At 43.9% G+C, this 19223-nt stretch overlaps 1 protein-coding gene across 2 annotated transcripts in view; it reads right to left on the reverse strand.

Moving 5' to 3' along the window:
- KATNAL2 (katanin catalytic subunit A1 like 2) overlaps positions 1–19223 on the reverse strand; it is an 85946-nt gene that overhangs the window by 26648 nt on the left and 40075 nt on the right. The window contains exons 3-9 of one of the 2 annotated variants that reach the window (XM_066246623.1): positions 15646–15812; positions 14153–14195; positions 9526–9643; positions 8268–8366; positions 5119–5217; positions 4834–4911; positions 1557–1655 (exon numbers count right to left, since the gene is read on the reverse strand). In XM_066246623.1, coding sequence (XP_066102720.1) covers positions 1557–1655; positions 4834–4911; positions 5119–5217; positions 8268–8366; positions 9526–9643; positions 14153–14195; positions 15646–15812 — 703 coding nt within the window. The remainder of the gene's footprint in view (positions 1–1556; positions 1656–4833; positions 4912–5118; positions 5218–8267; positions 8367–9525; positions 9644–14152; positions 14196–15645; positions 15813–19223) is intronic. The other variant, XM_066246624.1, reaches the window with a different exon arrangement.

The raw sequence follows: 19223 nt of genomic DNA on the forward strand, positions 1-19223 counted from the left end.
GGCTCTAAATGGGACATGCATGGACTTCAGTGAGTCTCTCCCATTAGTTCAAATTCAAACAATCTAGAGGGTGGGTAGCACTGGTAGAGAACCACCAAAAGGAAAGATAATAGTAAAATTATAACTAGCTATTAGTTTCTTGCTTTGCTGATGTCAAAATCTCTATGCCATCATATACAGGGTTTATAATACCATGGAGATAACACATCCAGAGAGTTTCAGTGAGATGTTCTATCCTTTCCAGAAGTATAGAGCCACTCAGCGGATATAGTGAGTAAATGTCTGCTAATTCTGAACATCAGTGTATTTCTTACCCAGCTGCCTAACACAAGAAAAAAGGGGGAAAACATAATACAAATTTATTTATTTTGTCTCACTATAATGGAAGCATCCAAAAATCAGGGGCTGCATGAGCTCTGTAGTAAAAATAAATAGATTATGCAATAAATTTGTAATCCTGACTACAGTAAATTGCAGAAAATGGCCACAAATTATGTGCAGCTTCTTTTACCAAGAGTCAGGGTATATTTTTCCATGACCTGGATCTGGACCTGGCATTGTGATTATGGCCAATGAGACATTAGTAAATATAAGAAGAGACTTAAAAATATAAGACTAGCTAATCTGAGGAATATAAAAAAAGACATGGGTAATGCTCATGGATTGGGACCTGCCTTTTCTTGCTTCTGTCTGGGAACTGTCTGCCACCATGTGAACAAGACTGGGCTTGGCTGCTGGAAGATGAGTGGCACATGGAGAGAGGCCTCAGCTGGCTGTTTATCTCAGCTTTCCCAGCCTCTCCCTCTTTTCCAGCTGGAATGAGGCCAACTAATAGCACGTGAAAAAGATGAGCCAGCCCAGCTGAGCCCTGCCAAAACAGCCTACCCACAGAACTGCAAACCAGTAAATGATTCTTGTTTCAAAAGCACTACATTCTGGGGAGGTCTGTTACACAGCAAAAGCTATGTAACACACTAACCTTCTCATCACCACATTTGTTAACCAAACAGGAGAGTCTTGTTTCTATTTTTCTTCCTGTCTAGTGAGCCGCTCTGCACAAAGACTTGTCAGGAGAAAACAATGAGCACAACAGGCTGGCTTTACTGGCGGGTGCCCTGGAAGGGCAGTCTAGTCTTTACAACCAGCCAAAAGCAAAGCCCCAGGTGATGGGGGTTGCTGTGCCTATTGGGGACAGTGATTGATGAAAACAAAGTAAGTGGCCCTCTCCTATGGAGGTAGTTCTACTATAGTATGTTTTTAAGGGGTCAGGCTAATTTGAACCAATCTATAGGACTAACAATCATATATGTTACAGCCTTAGGCCTAATATTACCACTAAGAGCAGACACCTGCCCTGAACCTACATGTAATATTTCAGACTGCCTAGAATGGACTGGGCCTTGGTTCTCCAGTAGTGACAAAGTATTGTGACAGGAAAAAAGTTAACCTGTAACCAGAAAATCACCCCATGCTTCTCTCCTCAATGGGTGTATGACATACAGTTTGTCCAATGGATAATGAACAGAAATAACCCCCAAGAGGCTTCCCCTCCTTACCCTTATAGGATACACAACAGCTTCTTTGACTAACTGCTTGGCTGCATCAAGTCCAATAATGTCATCCCACTTTATGTTTGGATTATGGAGATAAATGTCCTGCAATGCACATTTGGTCATTTTGTTAAAACTAATATTTTCCTCCATAGCTGTAATAAACACAGGAGCTGCAGGATAGCGGACTTACAACAGGACATAAAGAGCTGGTGATAAAAGTTTTTCATGTTAGATATATGTATATATATGCACATTGTAATTTTGGATTGGTTCACCAAAGGAATGCCATGAGAATATTAAATGATTTTCCCTGAAGAAGATATTGATAATATAATATCGTACTTTGGGGGGAGGGGAGCTCCTAATGATGGACTATACTTTTCTTCAGTCAATAGCAAACCATGCTGATTTATGACCATAACCAAGAAAGCTATACAATATGCCTCCAAATTATATTAGCTTTTACTGCAAAACGTAGTTACTAGCTGGTGCCTGAACTCTCTCTCTCTTGCTCCTTGTTACAAATACTTTCTTAATTTGTTGCATAAAAGAGATAATGCTCCTCTGAAACCAATTTTTCCTTTTCCCCAGTGATCACTCCCCACTTCCATCAAGAGCAATTGCTCCTACCAAATTCAAGGAAGCCAACAACCAAGCAAAAGTGAGTTTTCCCCTTTCACAGTAGAGCCCTGTTGCAACCACCCAGGGTAATCAATGAAGGTACTGTCTACAGATAACTCATTTACAGTTTCCAAACTTCAATTTCACAGGACGCCTGAAGACTGTCACTCAGGGGCCTTTCTCAGTAGGAGCTGTTTCAGGCAAATTAGATATCTAGAATGTTACATTTTTTTTAAAAGCCTCCAAAAAAATAATAAAATAAAAAAATAAAAATAAAAAAAAGCCTCCTTTCCAAAGTCATTCTGATGACTACACAACAATCTGGAAACTATGTTTATAGTTATTTAATTTTTAGATAAGTAATACATGTACGAGTTCAAAAATATAAAAATATCTTTTTTAAATGCAGGGAAATGTTATGCTCCCATTCCTGCCTTCCCAGTTCCCTTCACCTGCAGGTGACGACTTTTATTAGATACACTATTCATACAAGTGATTTTGGTCATGCATAATATGCATGGGCCATTCCTGGAGAGGATGACAGAGAAAGGACTCAACCTTACAGGACCTTGGGAGAACCAAGCTCTTCAAAGCCTGGGTCTGCCTGCCCGCCATCCAGTCATAGAGAATAGCAGTATTTCTTGCCCTCTTCTAAAGTTGACATTGAATTCCACATAGTAGTGTTTAAGTTCCCCAAAGTAAGTTTTTCCTGATAGCAATCAAACACTATCCATCAGCACTCAACAGGGCTGTTTCATGCAGTAGTGAGCTCCCCATCCCCGTAAGAATTCAAGCCAAGGCTGAACCACTGTCTATCATGGTACTGTGGAAAGGATTCCAGATGGGATCACTTCAGGCCATTTCACTCTACAACTCTATCATCACTAGTCCTTTTACAAAAACAGTAATGAGACTATTGATTTTTGTGGCCATAAAAAAACATTTTCCTCTGCTCTCTTATGCATCCCAATTCTTACAACCTGGCTCAGTCCTTCATCTTCTCTCACTGATAAAAACTTCATAGCTTCTCTCCCTATCTCCACTTTTGTGATATCCATCCATCCATCCACCACACTGTCATTAGAACAGCCATCTAAAAGCACATTTGAATATTCCATTCTCAGTGGACGCTTCTGAAAAATTCCTCACCCCCTACAGGCAGGTTTCTCACTGGGGACCCTGTTCACTGTTCCCTTACTCAGGAACCCTGGCCTCTCTCTCCAGCCCCATTTCCCAGCATTCCTTGCGCCTTACTTGGCTCACAAGAAGCACTGCACAATCGGTACAAATTCACGGGTGTGTACCATTGCCCAGAATGCTCCCAGCATCTGTCTAATACTTTTTTTTCATGTGGCCATTTCCTGGATATCTTTTTCCCTAACACTTTACCCTCCCTTTGGCACAAAATGTTCCTCTTTTGTGCTCTCAAAGTCCACCTTGCCCATGGGACAAGAAACTCTTGGCACAGGACTGTGTTGATTGGTTCACCTTTGTATTTCCAGCCCCCAGCACACACCTGATACATAGTAGGCATGCAGGGAACAATGGCTGGACTGCAATCCAGAGCTGGGGAGCTGAATTACTCAATCACTGTGCAGTTTTCTGCATCAATTTTTTTAAGTGAGAGGCAGGGAAGCAAACAGACAGACTCCCACATGAGCCCTCACTGGGAGCTACCTGGCAAGCCCCCTACAGGGTGATGCTCTACCCATCTGGAGTTATTGCTGAGCTACTTTAGTGCCTGAGGCAAGGCCATGGAGCCTCAGCACCTGGGGCCAACTTGCTCGAACCTTTTCAGCCATGGCTGTGGGGAGGGAAGAGAGGAAGAAAGAGAAGGGAGAGGGAGAGGGTTGGAGAAGCAGATGGTTGCTTATCCTGTGTGCCCTGACCAGGAATCGAACTGGGGACTTCCATACTCAGAGTCGACACTCTACCACTGAGCCAACCACCAGAGCCTCAGTATCATTTTAAACATCTGCCTGAGCCCGCCTAGCTTTTAGTCTTTCGTGAAATACAAGATCATTAGAAATTAGGAAGTCTCCCATAGCTCAGGAATCTCTTCTGTTCCCAAGGAACTTGCCCAGAGCCACACAGCTAGAAAAAGAAAGATCTAGACATCAAATCCAGGTCAACCAATTCTAGAGCCTGTGTCATTAACCAAAACACTTCCCTTCCTTTAGATTCTGGGGAGCAGCTTTGAAACATCAGTAGTCTGGATGGTAAGCTCCTTCCTACTAATCTTGTTTTTCATGGAAATTTCCACTTATGAAATCATCAGACTCCTGACATTTCTATTTCTAGGCTCTGACTGTTTAAACAAGACGCAGACGTGCTCTTCCCTTCTCTGGGAGGCTCTCTTTCCTTAACTCTTGGCTCAGATTAAAACCTTTCACCTGTCCCTTACTTTCTAAGTCTTTTTCTCTTTCAGTTTTCTTGGCCTCTATAGTGAGATGGTGGGCTTTTTATATTGTAATTTTATGATTCTATAATTTATTTATCATGCATTATTGTGCCTCTAAACAATATGAGTGCTTTTGCAAGTGGGGGCACTTTATAAATAAATGATCATATTTATTGTTATTAATAAAGAAGCAGCCCGCAATGCTCCAGGAGCCCCAGTCCGCCTCTGTAAATTTGTGAATTGAATATCAGATCTTACCCGGCTCACTATGGCTGCCAATTCTCTCATCTCACTGTTCATGCCAATAAATGCACTCAGAGGTTTCAGCAATCGTTCCTGACGATGAGAACAGAAAGCCTCATGTTATCATTATTGCTTCGTAATTTAGGGAGAAAAAGAGGGCATGGACCATAGTGAGACAAATGACGGCAGGTTGCTATGACCTTCTACTCAATCTCAAGGTTTCTCTGGACTCAGATTTATATTTCTAAAGTTCTAGATTTTGGCAGTTTACAAAATGAATGTCACATGTTAGCCACTTACTGAGGGGTCTGGGTTACAGTCGAAGCTGTTCAAGCCAAGGTCACTGGTTGCTCCTTTGATAGCATCTGTGAGCAGCCCTCGGAAGTCAATGATCGGGCGCTGAAAGGGAGCAATGGTTATTTACAGCACTGAAACTTGAGGGAAGACTATCCTTAATAGCTCAGCTTCATTAAACTAGGACACATTTATGTTCCTTGGTGTGTAGGGCAAACTTAAAGTGAAGCTTTAAAAAGAACCTGCACTCATAATGAACAAGGTAATTTCCTGACTGGGGCACTCTAGAAAAAAGAAAAAACAAGTTGTAAATAAATTCTTCAGAATGAAGTTGGTTTGAATAGAAATTCGCAGTGTTTTTCAGTTCCTGACACATACCATGTGCTTCCTTAATGTCTGTTTCCCCTGTACTCTCCCCCCTTTGAAACATTCCGCACTCAGGAAGAACCCATTGGCACAATATTACCTTGTGTTAATTTCAGGTGTACACCATAGTGGTTAGACAGTCATATACTTTACAAAGTGTTCCTTTTCAGTAATCACCTGGCATCATACATTGTTGTTACAATATTATTGACTACATTTCCTATTCTGTATTTTACATACCCATGATTATTTTGTAATTACCAATCTGTACTTTTGATGATTATTTCCAATTCTTAAAGCACTTCTGCTAGTCAGGCATAGTGTCCTAGTTTCATAGATGTGGAAGTAAGGCCAGGGAAGTTAAGTGATTTTCCCAGGGCCACACAGCTAACAAGCGACTTTTTTTTTTTTTTTTTTTTTTAGGGAGAGCTGGGCAGGCAGAGACAGACTCCCATATGCACTCCAACAGTGATCCACCTGGCAAGCCCACTAGGAGATGATGCTCTGCCCATGTGGGGTGTTAGTCCATTGCTCAGCAACCGAGCTCTTCTTAGCACCTGAGGTGGAGACCATGGAGCCATCCTCAGCACCCAGGGCCAACTTGCTCCAATGGAGCCTTGGCTACAGGAGTGGAAGAGAGAGAGAGAGAGAGAGAGAGAGAGAGAAGCAAGAGGGGGGAGGGGTGGAGAAGTAGATGAGTGCTTCTCCTGTGTGCCCTGACTGGGAATCGAACTCGGGACATCCACATGCCAGACCAACGCTCTACCACTGAGCCAACCAACCAGGGCAACAAGTGACTTCAGGTGAGAATTCAAACCCAAATACCTGTCTTTATACTCCTTCCAATGCCACCTTGTCTTCCCTCTAGGAAGAAGGAAAAAGTAAGGATATGTGCAAAAACAAATAACTGTAGCGGGCATTTATTGAGTGTTTATTATGTGCTGGGCACCGTACTAGGGCCCTCCATTTATTATGACATTTAAAACAGCCCTAGTATTTCCATTTTACAGATGAGAGAAATAAGGCTTGGAAAAATTAAACAACTTGCTCAAGGTTACATAGCTGGGAAGGTCTGAGCCGGGGTTTGAACCTTGGCAAGCTGACTCTAAAGCCATTATCTTTAAGAGCAACACACCTACTAACTTTGCAAGGGGACTTGGAAATCCTAAAGCTAGGGGCCCTGCCGTGGCGATGAGAGACACATTTTGGAGATTAGCCCACTGACCATACCCGGCTCATTCAGCTGTGAACATTTGAAATGCTAGGGAGAAAAATCATCTCCATTTTACCTTAAGGACATTTCTGCTAGGAGAGAATTTATAGCCAGACTCTTTCAAAGGTTAAGTGCTGGGTTAAATAGTCCCTTCCTGATGACCTAATCAGAAACATCCATTCATATGAACTTGAGACAGTCAGGAGAGAAACTAATGCCACAAAACTGCTAGGCACAAAAGTGACTAAAAATATGATAAAAGTAGTAAAGTTGAACAGGGAAATATTTCTCCTGCAAGGCACTGATTCAAATGGTATCATCTCCAGCAATCACTCATATGATTAAGGCCCTTAAAAGGAGCCAGTTCAGGCCATGAGACAGCACCTTGGATTTCCAAGGAGATGCTCCCAGCTTCCCCTCCAAACACATACAACCCAGAGTTGAGTCTGGCTGAGAAGAGTTGACTGGAAGTGAGCCAGCACTCCTGGAGTTTGAGAAAATGGTTCATGGTTCACAGGAAATTATGCCCCAGCTAATGGCACACCTCCAAGGAGAAAGGTGATGCCACTAATCAGCAACCGCTGACAGAGCAGAAAAGAATGAGCATGAGGCCACACCTTAAATAATTTAAAAAGTCATGCCAATGTTCATCATTTTAATCACAGAATTTTAAGCTAAAAGGAACATTAGAAGCTTATTTTAAGCCTGGCCAGGCAGTAGTGCAATGGATAAAGCGTCGGACTGGGACGTGGAAGATCCAGGTTCAAAACTCCAAGGTTGCCAGCTTGAGCACTGGGTTGCTGGCTTATGCATGGGATCCTAGTCATGACCCCATGGTTGCTGGCTTGAGCCCAAAGGTTGCTGGCTTGAGCCCAAAGGTTGCTGGCTTGAAGCCCAAGGTCACTGGCTTGAGTTCAAGGTCGCTGGCTTGAGCAAGGGGTCACTTGCTCTGCTGTAGCCTCCCCCTGTCAAAAGCACATTTAAGAAAGCAATCAATGAATAACTAAGGTGCCACAATGAAGAATTGATGCATCTCATCTCTCTGCCTCCCTAACTGTTCTGTCCCTCTATCTCCCTCTCTGTCTCTGTCACCCACACACAAAAAGCTTATTTTAATGTAAAAAATGACATTTTTATTTATTTATTTTTTTTACTTTTTTTTTTTTTTTTTTTGTATTTTTCTGACAGACTCCTGCATGCGCCCGACCGGGATCCACCCAGCACGCCCACCAGGGGGCGATGCTCTGCCCCTCCGGGGCGTCACTCTGTTGCAACCAGAGCCACTCTAGCGCCTGGGGCAGAGGCCAAGGAGCCATCCCCAGTGCCCGGGCTATCTTTTGCTCCAATGGAGCCTCGGCTGCAGGAGGGGAAGAGAGAGACAGAGAGGAAGGAGAGGGGCAGGGGTGGAGAAGCAGATGGGTGTGCCCTGGCCGGGAATCAAACCCAGGACTTCCGCATGCCAGGCCGACTCTCTACCACTGAGCAAAGCGGCCAGGGCCATTTTTATTTTTATTTTCATTTTTAAAAACCAAAAGAAATTTCCACTTTCGGTGTCAGGTTCCTGGGTTTCACTTACTCTGTGTGGGTGGACATGTCCTTCTCCACTGCTCCTGCCAATTCCTGACACATTTAAGCCAAAGTCAGGACACTCCATGTGAGCGTTATTGACGACCTCCTGAAGAGAGAGGAAGACAGGTAGAAGTCAGCTGTGGAAAGTGACGCAGATGCTGGTTGTCACTGCCCATACCATCATCCCAAATCAAAATTTGGAGATCATTTCTGTAAATGGGGAACCCTACATATGATTTGGCCACTTCTGTGCAGCCCCAAGATGAAATAATTTAACATCTGCCTGTGCCACATGGAGGGAGCAGGTCTTGGAAGCCGTGGGGTCTGAGTTGCGTTTCCAATGGAAGACATGGTTGTGCCTCAACTCATCCCCACTTACTGGCTTGTCTTTCTCCTGTGACCAGAGGTGTCTGTGACCAGGGGTGGCTGAGTGTGGGGAGGCAGCAGAGTCAGCCCGCTCCTGTGGGATTTATCCCGCTGCCCCCCCCCCCTTCTGCCTGGGTCAGACTGCAATGGCCAGGTACTCCATCCACCCTCTCTGAGGCTGAGAGAGTCCTTTTGACCAACTGAGTTTTGTGATTCTTTCTTTCTATCCCACCAGACATATTTGACATTAATTCTATTTCACAATTTCTGTTGGGTCTCTTTCCTTGGAAACCTGGTATGTTTGTCCTAAACCAGGAGGTTCTAGGCATGGATCTCCTGAGTCAGGGGCTGGTGGCTTCACCCGCCTGCTGGACTGTCTCCTTTTGCTTCCCATCTCCTCTCCCAGAAAGTCTGGTGTGGAGGTCTCAGGTGGGGAACAACCGTGTGCACTTGGAAAAACCCAACAGGAGACTCTGAGGTTCAGCCACACCCAAGACTACCCCTGGCCTCTATTTAGGAACCCAGAGATGTGCTTCAGGACAGGAAGGCCCGCCCACTACAGTCACCTCAAGTGGAACGCTGGAGCTCGGCAGGCTCCAGGCCCCCCAGCTCTGCCTGGGCCCGGGCCCACCCCTCGGGGCCTGTCACCCAGTGCTCAGACCCTGGGAAAGGCTGGGGCAAGAAGGAGCCCTCCCACTCACATTTAGAAACAGTAGGAAGACTAGGGATTTGTCTGTGGCTCTAATCTGGCGAATTGGAAGAAAATCTACAATTTAACGAAATCATACAGCAGTTTAAAAAACATAGGTCCTCAAAAAAATAATTAAATGGGACTATTTTCTTGGGGCTACTTCTCAGTCCCCTGCGACGTTACCGACACCAAGCAAAGCCATCCTGACCTCTTTAGGATGTTCCTTATGGAGAGGTTTTGTTTCCCCTGGCTTCCCCGCCATGACTTTGGACCATGGCCTCTGCTGACTGATCTTGGGAAGATTTTGACAACTGTCACTCATCATCCTAGGGGAGGAAACAAAGACCTTGAAAAAAATTATTCTAACCACTTAGTTTGAGGTAACTAAACAACTTGTAGAGCACACCTTCTTGAGACACAGTCAGGTGCACCGCCCCCCAGCGTGTCCACCCATGCCCTTACTCACTCAGTCTACCCATTGGGATCTTCAAGACTGGGCTGAAGGGCCCGCCTCCTCCTGGAGGCACACCATTCACGCTCTTCATTTCCCCTTTGTGTCCCTTGGTTCTAGTTCTGTAAATAGCTTTATTTTCCCAAGAACACATTGCTTTACAAACATCCTTCCATTGTTTCTTTCCACCTTTTTGAAAGAGCAGCACTCAGACCAGAATAGTACAGGGGATGAAGGAATCCTCTACTCAAATTAGTAAGCATTGCCTGACCTGTGGTGGCACAGTGGATGGAGCTTCAAGCTGGAATCCTGAGGTTGCTAGTTCAAATCTGTGGGCTTGCCCGGTTAAGGCACACACAACAAACAATCAATGAACAACTAAAGTGAGGCAACTATAAAGTGATACTTCTTGCTCCCCTCCACCTCTCTCTTTCTTCTCTCTCTCTGTAAATCAGTAAATAAAGTCTTTTTTTTTTAATTAACAAGCATTAGGAAGCCTAGGGTTTTGTCCATGATTTCAACCCAGTGTTCTGGGTGTACTCTGCCTATTTAAAATACCTCCCATCATGCTGTGTACAATGAATGTCAAAAGGGACTCATGGAAGGAAAGCGACCTTACCTCATCTCTGTTGTCACAGATCCTTCATATTTGTAAAACAAATTTTCATCAGAATTGTGTACTTTAGGCAAAACAAATTGATGGGGCTGGAAACCAGAAGAGTGGCTAGCTGAGGTGGAGATGGGAGGTGCTGACTGGGAAGGGAGCCCGCTGGTAGGCAGCCAGCGGTGGTACTTATGAGTATATATGCATTTGACTCTATCTACCTTATACATCAACACAGAGGTAAAATATACTGCTCAAGTAAATTAGGGGATATTTCAAAATGAATATGAAGCGATAAAAAAAAGAACCATTTGATTTTTTTATTAAACAAGAACATCAGAAAAGCAAACAAGTCAAAGAAAGTTGTTCTATTATGCAAATGAGATGTAAAACTAACTTTTATTTCATTGGTGAAAATGCACTACACAAAAGGCTAAAAGCACTGGAGTATCTGCACATTCCCTGATCCCCTAATTTTTGTGAGCGGTGTGTAGTTTTCCCCCTAATCCTCATAGTTAGATGTAAAATTCAGTATTGAGTAGTTTTAGCTGAAACCCAGAGAGGGGCAGGATTTGCTTGGGGGCAGAACACGCATGCCCACATCATCAGTTGTTCAGCTTTCTCCATTCTCTTGCCCTTACATGTGAGATGCATTTGCAGGAGGTAGTTCTAGAAGATTTTCTCTCCTTGTGCTAAAGGGTCTCAGAGAGCTGCCATTTCAACTCCATTTCTTGTGAGAAATAAAAAGTTCTTTATGTCCAATATATATGCATAGTTATTTAGCCAGCAAGACCACCTACGGCCCTACGCCAGCAATACCACCAATGTCCACACCAGTGTTGAGCCCATTAGGGTACATGTCATGAGAGGTGAACAGCTGTCTGTTTATCAGGGCATCTGTTTTTCATCTGTAAATTAGAAATAAGAGTGTCTGTCCCTCAGGTCTTTTGCTGGCACAATAAAATATCTGTGAAATGAATACCAAGCACTTTATAAGTGCAAACCCTTGCAAACAGCATTGATTTAAATGAAGTAAGGCTAGAAAGATGATAGATAGGTAGGTAGATAGATAGATAAATAGATAGATGATAGCTAGATCTATAGAGAGAGTTAAATTTGCCTCAGTGCCCTATGAGGCTGTCAGGGAACTAGGAGTCTGTTTTCCCAGCTGTGATTTCCCACTGGGGGCAACTGATACACAGATTAGTGTTAACATGACCAAACACAAGTGCACTAATGTGCAAAGCAATGCAATTTATTTCCAATTAGCTCCAACGATTATAAAATTCTTTCTATTAGGGAACCAGATTCATTGTGCTTTAACTGTAGTCACTAGTCCTAAGTGTGTCCTGTGTAACTTTGCAAAGAAGGTCCAATTCCTCTTTACAGAGTGAAAACAGCTACTGCATTGTTCTAGGGACTACCCTCACCCCGTCTCCTGTTCTTTCAAGCTAAGTGTCTCCAGTTTGATCATTAGTAAGGTCCTCCAGCTCCTACATTCTGACTCATCCTGACACCTCCCCTTTATCCACTGTCTTCTGACCAGAATGGAGCCACCTCCTACTTTCTGGACTAGTTCTATCAGTGAGACCCGAGACCCCGTTAGCAACCACACCACACCGCTGACTTAGGCTGCACCTGCAGTCTGCTGAGATTCCTAGTCTCTGATTATGTGACAGGGTGATATTAGCTATGGATCTTTGCTTAGAGCTTAAACCATATTTCATTAAATTTCATCTTTTTATTTTGGGCCCATCTCCCAAACTGTCAGGATCTTTTGACATCCTAATTCTGTCATCCGTCACATTAAAGAACCTTTCCTCCTCTGAGTCAGCTGTGCTCTCTGGCGCGAGATGCAAGAATTGGGAAAAGGCACTATCATTTGTTAATAGCCAGTCTCACGACACAACCTCTCATTTCAGTAACTATCTTTGAGTATGAACTTGTAAACAAACAGCATTCGTTATTTTCTTGTTAGCCTTCCTGACAGCAGCTGTTTGCTTTCCAACCCTCATGCTTGCTGGCATGAACATCTACTCAGAAAAGAGCTGAAGGAAACCCAAGCCCTCATGCTCTAAAGGAAGCAAAGCGCTCCAATGACATTTGCTCACAGACTGCTCTGCCAGGTAAGGAACATGGAGCAACTTCCAAACATGAATGAGTGGCTGAAAAATAATCGAAATTCAAATGTGTTCCCAAAGCTGGCCTCTTAAAATGCTCCTCGCTGGTTTTATTCACAAGTAGTTATTTATTACCAGAGTCTGACTAGCTTTATAAAAACTGTAAATAAAAGAATAACATTTTGGGGCCCTGGCCGGTTGGCTCAGTGGTAGAGCGTCGGCCTGGCGTGCAGGAGTCCCAGGTTTGATTCCCAGCCAGGGCACACAGGAGAAGCGCCCATCTGCTTCTCCACCCCTTCCCCTCTCCTTCCTCTCTGTCTCTCTCTTCCCCTCCCGCAGCCAAGGCTCCATTGGAGCAAAGTTGGCCGGGGCGCTGAGAATGGCTCCATGGCCTCTGACTCAGGAGCTAGAATGGCTCTGGTTGCAACAGAGCAACGCTCCTGATGGGCAGAGCATCACCCCCTGGTGGGTGTGCCAGGTGGATCCTGGTCGGGCACATGCGGGAGTCTGTCTGACTGCCTCCCTGTTTCCAACTTCAGAAAAATACAAAAAAAAAAAAAGAAAAGAATTACACTTTGGTCAAAATAATAAAACTGTTCCTAAAGAATAGTGCAAAAGAAAGATAGCCACGGGCGGAGGATTACTGTGCATATTACCTTGAAGCATTCAGAGGCTTCGCTGCCATTTTATAAGTGACGTCAAGCAGCCCCTTGAGGTGTCTGACCCCTTGTTCTTAGGCTGTGGACCAGAGACTGGAGTCCCAAGAGCAGGGAACTTAGTGGACCATAAGGAGCTCACTTTTTGAAGCCTAATGAGTTACTTCTGATTATAATCTAATTCTTCTTTAATTGCATTCTAAGATATAAAGAAATTTTCTTCAAATGAATAAGTGGTTGTGGAGCCCTTACTGGACCCCCATTTCAACCCTCTCCTAAGGATTGGGCCTTATTATAATAGTAAAAATCTCCAGGCCTGCATGCCCCAAAGCTGTGCCATCCTTGGCAGCGCTGCCTTGCACTCCTGGCCATTTCTGAATAGGTTCTGACAATGGTTGCAGGTTGGGAGAGGGAAGAGGGAATATGGCAGAGGACGCTGAGTGGTAGCACCTTGTGGCTCCCCAGAATGGTCAAAAGACTTGCAGATGCTGCAAGTCTCAAATGAGATTTTATTTTGAAAAGCTGAAGAAAGAAACATGTGTGTCAGAAAAGGAGGAGAAAGAACGAACCTGAATATCTTCAGACAGGTCAGAACATGAGTGTCAACAAAAAAATCATGTATGATTTAAAAAGGGGAAATAATATTTCTCGGGTGCTCAGTGTATGCTAGGAATGCACTGTATGTCAGAAAGGTGCTCCTAGCTTGTCAGAAGCAGAGCCCAGAATTGAACCCAGGTCATTTCATCTCTGAAGTACATCCATTTCATAGCACACAGCCTAGAAAGACAGAGCACCAGTGAATGCAACTATTTGCAGGAGAACTGACAGATATTGGCCCATGTCCTGGACCTCTGTAATGTGAGGAGAACGCACGGCTGAGCCCGCTAAAGTCATATGGCCCCAGCCTGGGAGACGGTCATGGAGCTGCACTGGAGAATCTTCTGCAAAGGGTCCCACAAACTCCGAGAGTTGAGTTGATCAAGATGAATTACCCTTCACTTTACCTTTTAGCCTTCCCTCCACTTCTTGGTGGTAAATTGTTTTCTGCTGTGGCAAAACAGATATTGGGAGAAAAGGAAAGAATTTAATTTTTAAGAGAAAGTGACTTTTTCAGGTATGCTTTTCCTTTTACATTGTTTTTGAATTTGTGCTATAGCCTTTTGGAATTTAAAGACTTTAAGCTACTTTTATCAGAGAGACATGAAATTACCAGTGAAGAGAAAGCAGTACAGGCTTCTCAAACATTTTCACATAGAGAAAGACCCCCAAAGTCCCCAGATATTAAACCAGTTGGAGACCATGGACCTAGTGAGAATTCCAATATGGGCTAGCTTTATAGTTACCATTTCATTAGGTTTCCATGAACTTGACAGCATTTTGCTGTGGTCTGTGGGACACGAGGACAAGTCCATGAGTCTGGCAGGGAACACTTACCAGTCATACTCTTCCAGTTTACCTTCATAAAGACACAGTGTCCATATCCCTGGAGAATGTGTTTCCAAGCTAGATTAGAACTAGCAATTCAGAAATCAGGTCATGTCGATAATAGTTCTGGTGACCCAGTGGTTAGGACTCAGTGCTTTCTCTGCCAAGACCCAGGTCCACCAGCCAAGGACTCTAAGCTCTGAGTCCTGCACTGGAAAGGAGCTCAGATAGAACTCCTCTCTCTCAGACCCCTTCCAGTTCTGAGATTCAGCCCTGGCTATTTTTAATTGACACTCCTTTTGGTTTCCTGGTCCCCACATGAAATGTTAACATCTGTGGCTTAACAAGTGCCTTGTAAACAGGACAATGATCTCCCTTGGTTTATAATTACTTCCCCCACTTACAGACTTCTAAGTCAATGTCACTACAAAACACAGGGCCCTCATTTTAGATCTTTCCTCCAGCCAGCCTCCTTGACTGCTAACCTATACTGGGTCTTTGCAAAATATTGATCATTATCTGGATTGATGGCTTTCAAAAGCATTTCATTATCTATACATGAGCTATTAGCTTTCCCAATACTCATTTTCATGTTATTTTCAAGATAGGTAATAGGTCTTCCTAACAAGAAAAGAGTCTTCTGTCATTTATTCTCTTCTAACAGCTCTTTCCATCTCTAAAGAAATCAAAGTAATGTTGGTCTTCTAAAAAGTAGCTGTAAAGATTATGATTGTCTAACCACTATGCTGTATACCTGAAACCAATACAAAATAATATTGACTGCAAACTGGAATTGAAAAAAAAAAACAGGAACCTGTGACTCACTGGGGTTTGCTTTCATTGTCTTAAGAAACATGTTTCTCAAATAAATGCCAACACAACGAAAGGAATGTCCTTGTCTAGAGGAGCAAATGTAAACTGTCTGCACTGAATCTAAGAGAAGCTATAGGACCTTTTCGGTCCATTCTTTCAGTATTGTGTGAGGGGCACCCTCTCTCTGGGAATAAAATGAAGAAGAACTGCTAATCTTAAAAGTGAGATAAGGTTTTACTTCTAGAAAAGAGCCATGTACCTGTGTCTGGTGCCTTTTTGACAATTTTAGGGTATTTCTGAAATTTTATAAAATAATAGCTCTCATATTCCATCAAAATAGTTTCAAGATCAATGTTGTCACAAACTTCAAAGCGTCGTAACCCCAGTTTAGTTTCTTGCTCCAAAGCAGTGGCTGCATCGATATATCTGGCCATTTCACAAAAGAAAAACAAGAAGATTAATTCTGGGTAGAAAGAGTAAAAGCAAACAGGCATTAAAAGTCCAGGGTCTTCATTATTTAAAATGTGTCTGGAAGTACTTAGTCAAATAAGTAAGTCAACTAAGAAAATGTCTTGTGATTTACTTTTATTCGTTTGTAGCCAAAAGTGGGTATTTTCCCAACATGATTACCTCTTTATTCATTTTAGATAACATTTGGCAATTTATAAAACCCAAAATCAGCCCCAACAGACAAGATTTGCTATCACTGAGGCAATTCAAAGGAATTCTTTTATGAATTCAGTGCTTTTATGTCATGAGGTCCAAAGGAAATGCCAGTGATATATGTTGATCAACATTATCAAGGAAATTTAGTATAAGAAGACGTCATCCCACTAGATGTATTATTTCTGGTAATTTTTTCATCATTACACATTACAACTTCTGGGTTTAAGTAGCATCTTCCCCATGGGTTCTTCACTGTCATTTTTAACCTGTTTAGTTGTAAAGCTATCTCACTTAAATGGTCTTAGCAATAAAAATAAGTGCCTTGTCTCACAATCCTCTAAAAGGGAGACTCCCCAGATCTTAATCTTAGTTCTTAGCTTCTTTTCATTATTTTTTTAATTTTTTGTATTTTTCTGAAGTTGGAAACGGGGAAGCAGTCAGACAGACTCCCGCATGCGCCTGACAGGGATCCACCCGGCATGCCCACCAGGGGGCGATGCTCTGCCCATCTGGGGCGTTGCTCTGTTGCAACCAGAGCCATTCTAGCACCTGAGGCAGAGGCCATAGAGCCATCCTCAGTGCCCAGGCCAACTTTGCTCCAATGGAGCCTTGGCTGCGGGAGGGGAAGAGAGAGACAGAGAGGAAGAAGAGGGGGAGGGGTGGAAAAGCAGATGGGCACTTCTTCTGTGTGCCCTGGCTGGGAATCGAACCAGAGACTCCTGCATGCCAGGCCGACACTCTACCACTGAGCCAACCGGCCAGGGTCCTTAACTTCTTTTTAAAAACAAGGACTCTCTCCTGGAAAATATGCATATATGTACAAATTAGCATACAGTTCAGAGATTTATCCAAGGACCTCAGATTAAGAATTCCTGCTACAGCCTGACCAGGTGGTAGCACAGTGGATAGAGCATTGGACTGGGACACAAGATACAGGTTCAAAACCCCGAGGTCTCCAGCTTGAACACGGGTTCATCCAGCTTGAGTGCTGGGTTGCTGGCTTGAGCGTGGGAGCATAGACATGACACCACGGTCGCTGGCTTGAGCCCAAAGATCGCTGGCTTGAAGCCCAAGGTTGTTGGCTTGAGCCCAAGGTCACTGGCTCGAGCAAGAGGTCACTCACTCTGCTGGAGCTCCCCCCACCCAGTCAAGGCACATATGAGAAAGCAATCAATGAAAAACTAAGGAGCCTCAATGAAGAATTGATGCTTCACATCTCTCTCCCTTCCTGTCTGTCTGTCCCTACCTGTCCCTCTCACTATCTCTCTCTTTCTCTGTCAAAAAAAAAAGAATAAACTCTGTGTTTCAAGTACACACAACTATAAACGCACTTTTGCCTCACCCTGTATGTCTAAGTCTTTGTGTCAACTTAAAATTTTGTTTACTGAGAAGTGGACTCCCTGGTCATATGCTAGGTGTATGCTTAACTTTTAAAGAAATTATCCAGTTGTTTTTCAAAGTGGTTATACTTTTTATATTTCTACTAGCAGTGAATTACAGTTGCTCATAAATCTGTTTTCAGATGTGTGGAAAAAAGAAAAAAAAGAATTCCTGCTACAGATTAACGTTCTTTCTGTTTGACTTGAATCTGGAAAAGAGAAAACTTGTTTTTTTGTGTGTGCTTTTTTGTATTTTTCTGAATACAAAAAAGTCTCTCTCTGCAGCAGAGAGGCAGAGAGACAGACTCCCAAATGCACCCCACTGGGATCCACCTGGCATGCCCACTAGGGGGTGATGCTCTGCCCATCTGGGCCGTTGCTCTGTTGCAACTGGAGACATTCTAGTGCTTCAGGCAGAGGCCATGGAGCCGTCCTCAGCGCCAGCGCCAACTTTTGCTTCAATGGAGCCTTGGCTGCGGGTGGGGAAGAGAGAGAGAAAGGAGAGGGGGAAGGGAGGAGAAGCAGATAGGTGCTTCTCTTGTGTGCTCTGACCAGGAATCAAACCCAGGACATCCACATGCTAGGCTGACACTCTAACACTGAGACAACTGGCCAGGGCTGAGAAAACTTTTTAAATCATGCTTTCTTCCCTGCCCTAGATTCAGGCCAATTAGAAGGCTGAAGTTTCTTAAAGGAGGTTGCCATGATTATTTCCATTGACCTTGCTAATTTTAAAGAACTTGCAAACATCAACTGGCTGTAATCGGTCAGCTTCCATACCTACTGATGGCTCACCAGGCTTCTGCATTATGTCCCCGTTTTACAGAGAGAAAAACTAAATCCATTTATAACTAATAATATTTGTTTAGTTTATAGTAACATATGTTAATTTAAGAATGAAAAACTAGCCCTGGCCGGGTTGGCTCAGCGGTAGAGCGTCGGCCTAGCGTGCGGAGGACCCGGGTTCGATTCCCGGCCAGGGCACACAGGAGAAGCGCCCATTTGCTTCTCCACCCCTCCGCCGCGCTTTCCTCTCTGTCTCTCTCTTCCCCTCCCGCAGCCAAGGCTCCATTGGAGCAAAGATGGCCCGGGCGCTGGGGATGGCTCTGTGGCCTCTGCCCCAGGCGCTACAGTGGCTCTGGTCGCAACATGGCGACGCCCAGGATGGGCAGAGCATCGCCCCCTGGTGGGCAGAGCGTCGCCCCTGGTGGGCGTGCCGGGTGGATCCCGGTCGGGCGCATGCGGGAGTCTGTCTGTCTCTCCCTGTTTCCAGCTTCAGAAAAAAATGAAAAAAGAAAAAAAAAAAGAATGAAAAACTAGAAAATACAAATGTCAAAAGAATATTCTATCACTCAGAGATAATGACTGTTAACATTTTCTTTATACTTCCAAACATTTTTAATGACTAAATACACATATATTTACTTATATGCACTTATAAAGCAAGGGAAAAAAGATGAAAACATATATTATAGATTGCTTAGTCTTTTTTTTTTTTTTTTTTTTTTTTACAGACACAGAGAGAGAGTCATAGAGAGGGACAGACAGACAGGAACGGAGAGATGAGAAGCATCCATCATCAGCTTCTCGTTGTGCGTTGCGACACCTTAGTTGTTCATTGATTGCTTTCTCGTATGTGCCTTGACGGTGGGGGCTACAGGAGACCGAGTAACCCCTTGCTTGAGCCAGTGACCTTGGGTCCGAGCTGGTGAACTTTTGCTCAAACTAGATGGCCTGTGCCCAAGCTGGCGACCTCGGGGTCTCGAACCTGGGTCCTCGGCATCCCAGTCCA

This window comes from Saccopteryx bilineata, chromosome 11 (genome assembly GCF_036850765.1).
Source record: "Saccopteryx bilineata isolate mSacBil1 chromosome 11, mSacBil1_pri_phased_curated, whole genome shotgun sequence".
Lineage (NCBI taxonomy): Eukaryota > Metazoa > Chordata > Mammalia > Chiroptera > Emballonuridae > Saccopteryx > Saccopteryx bilineata.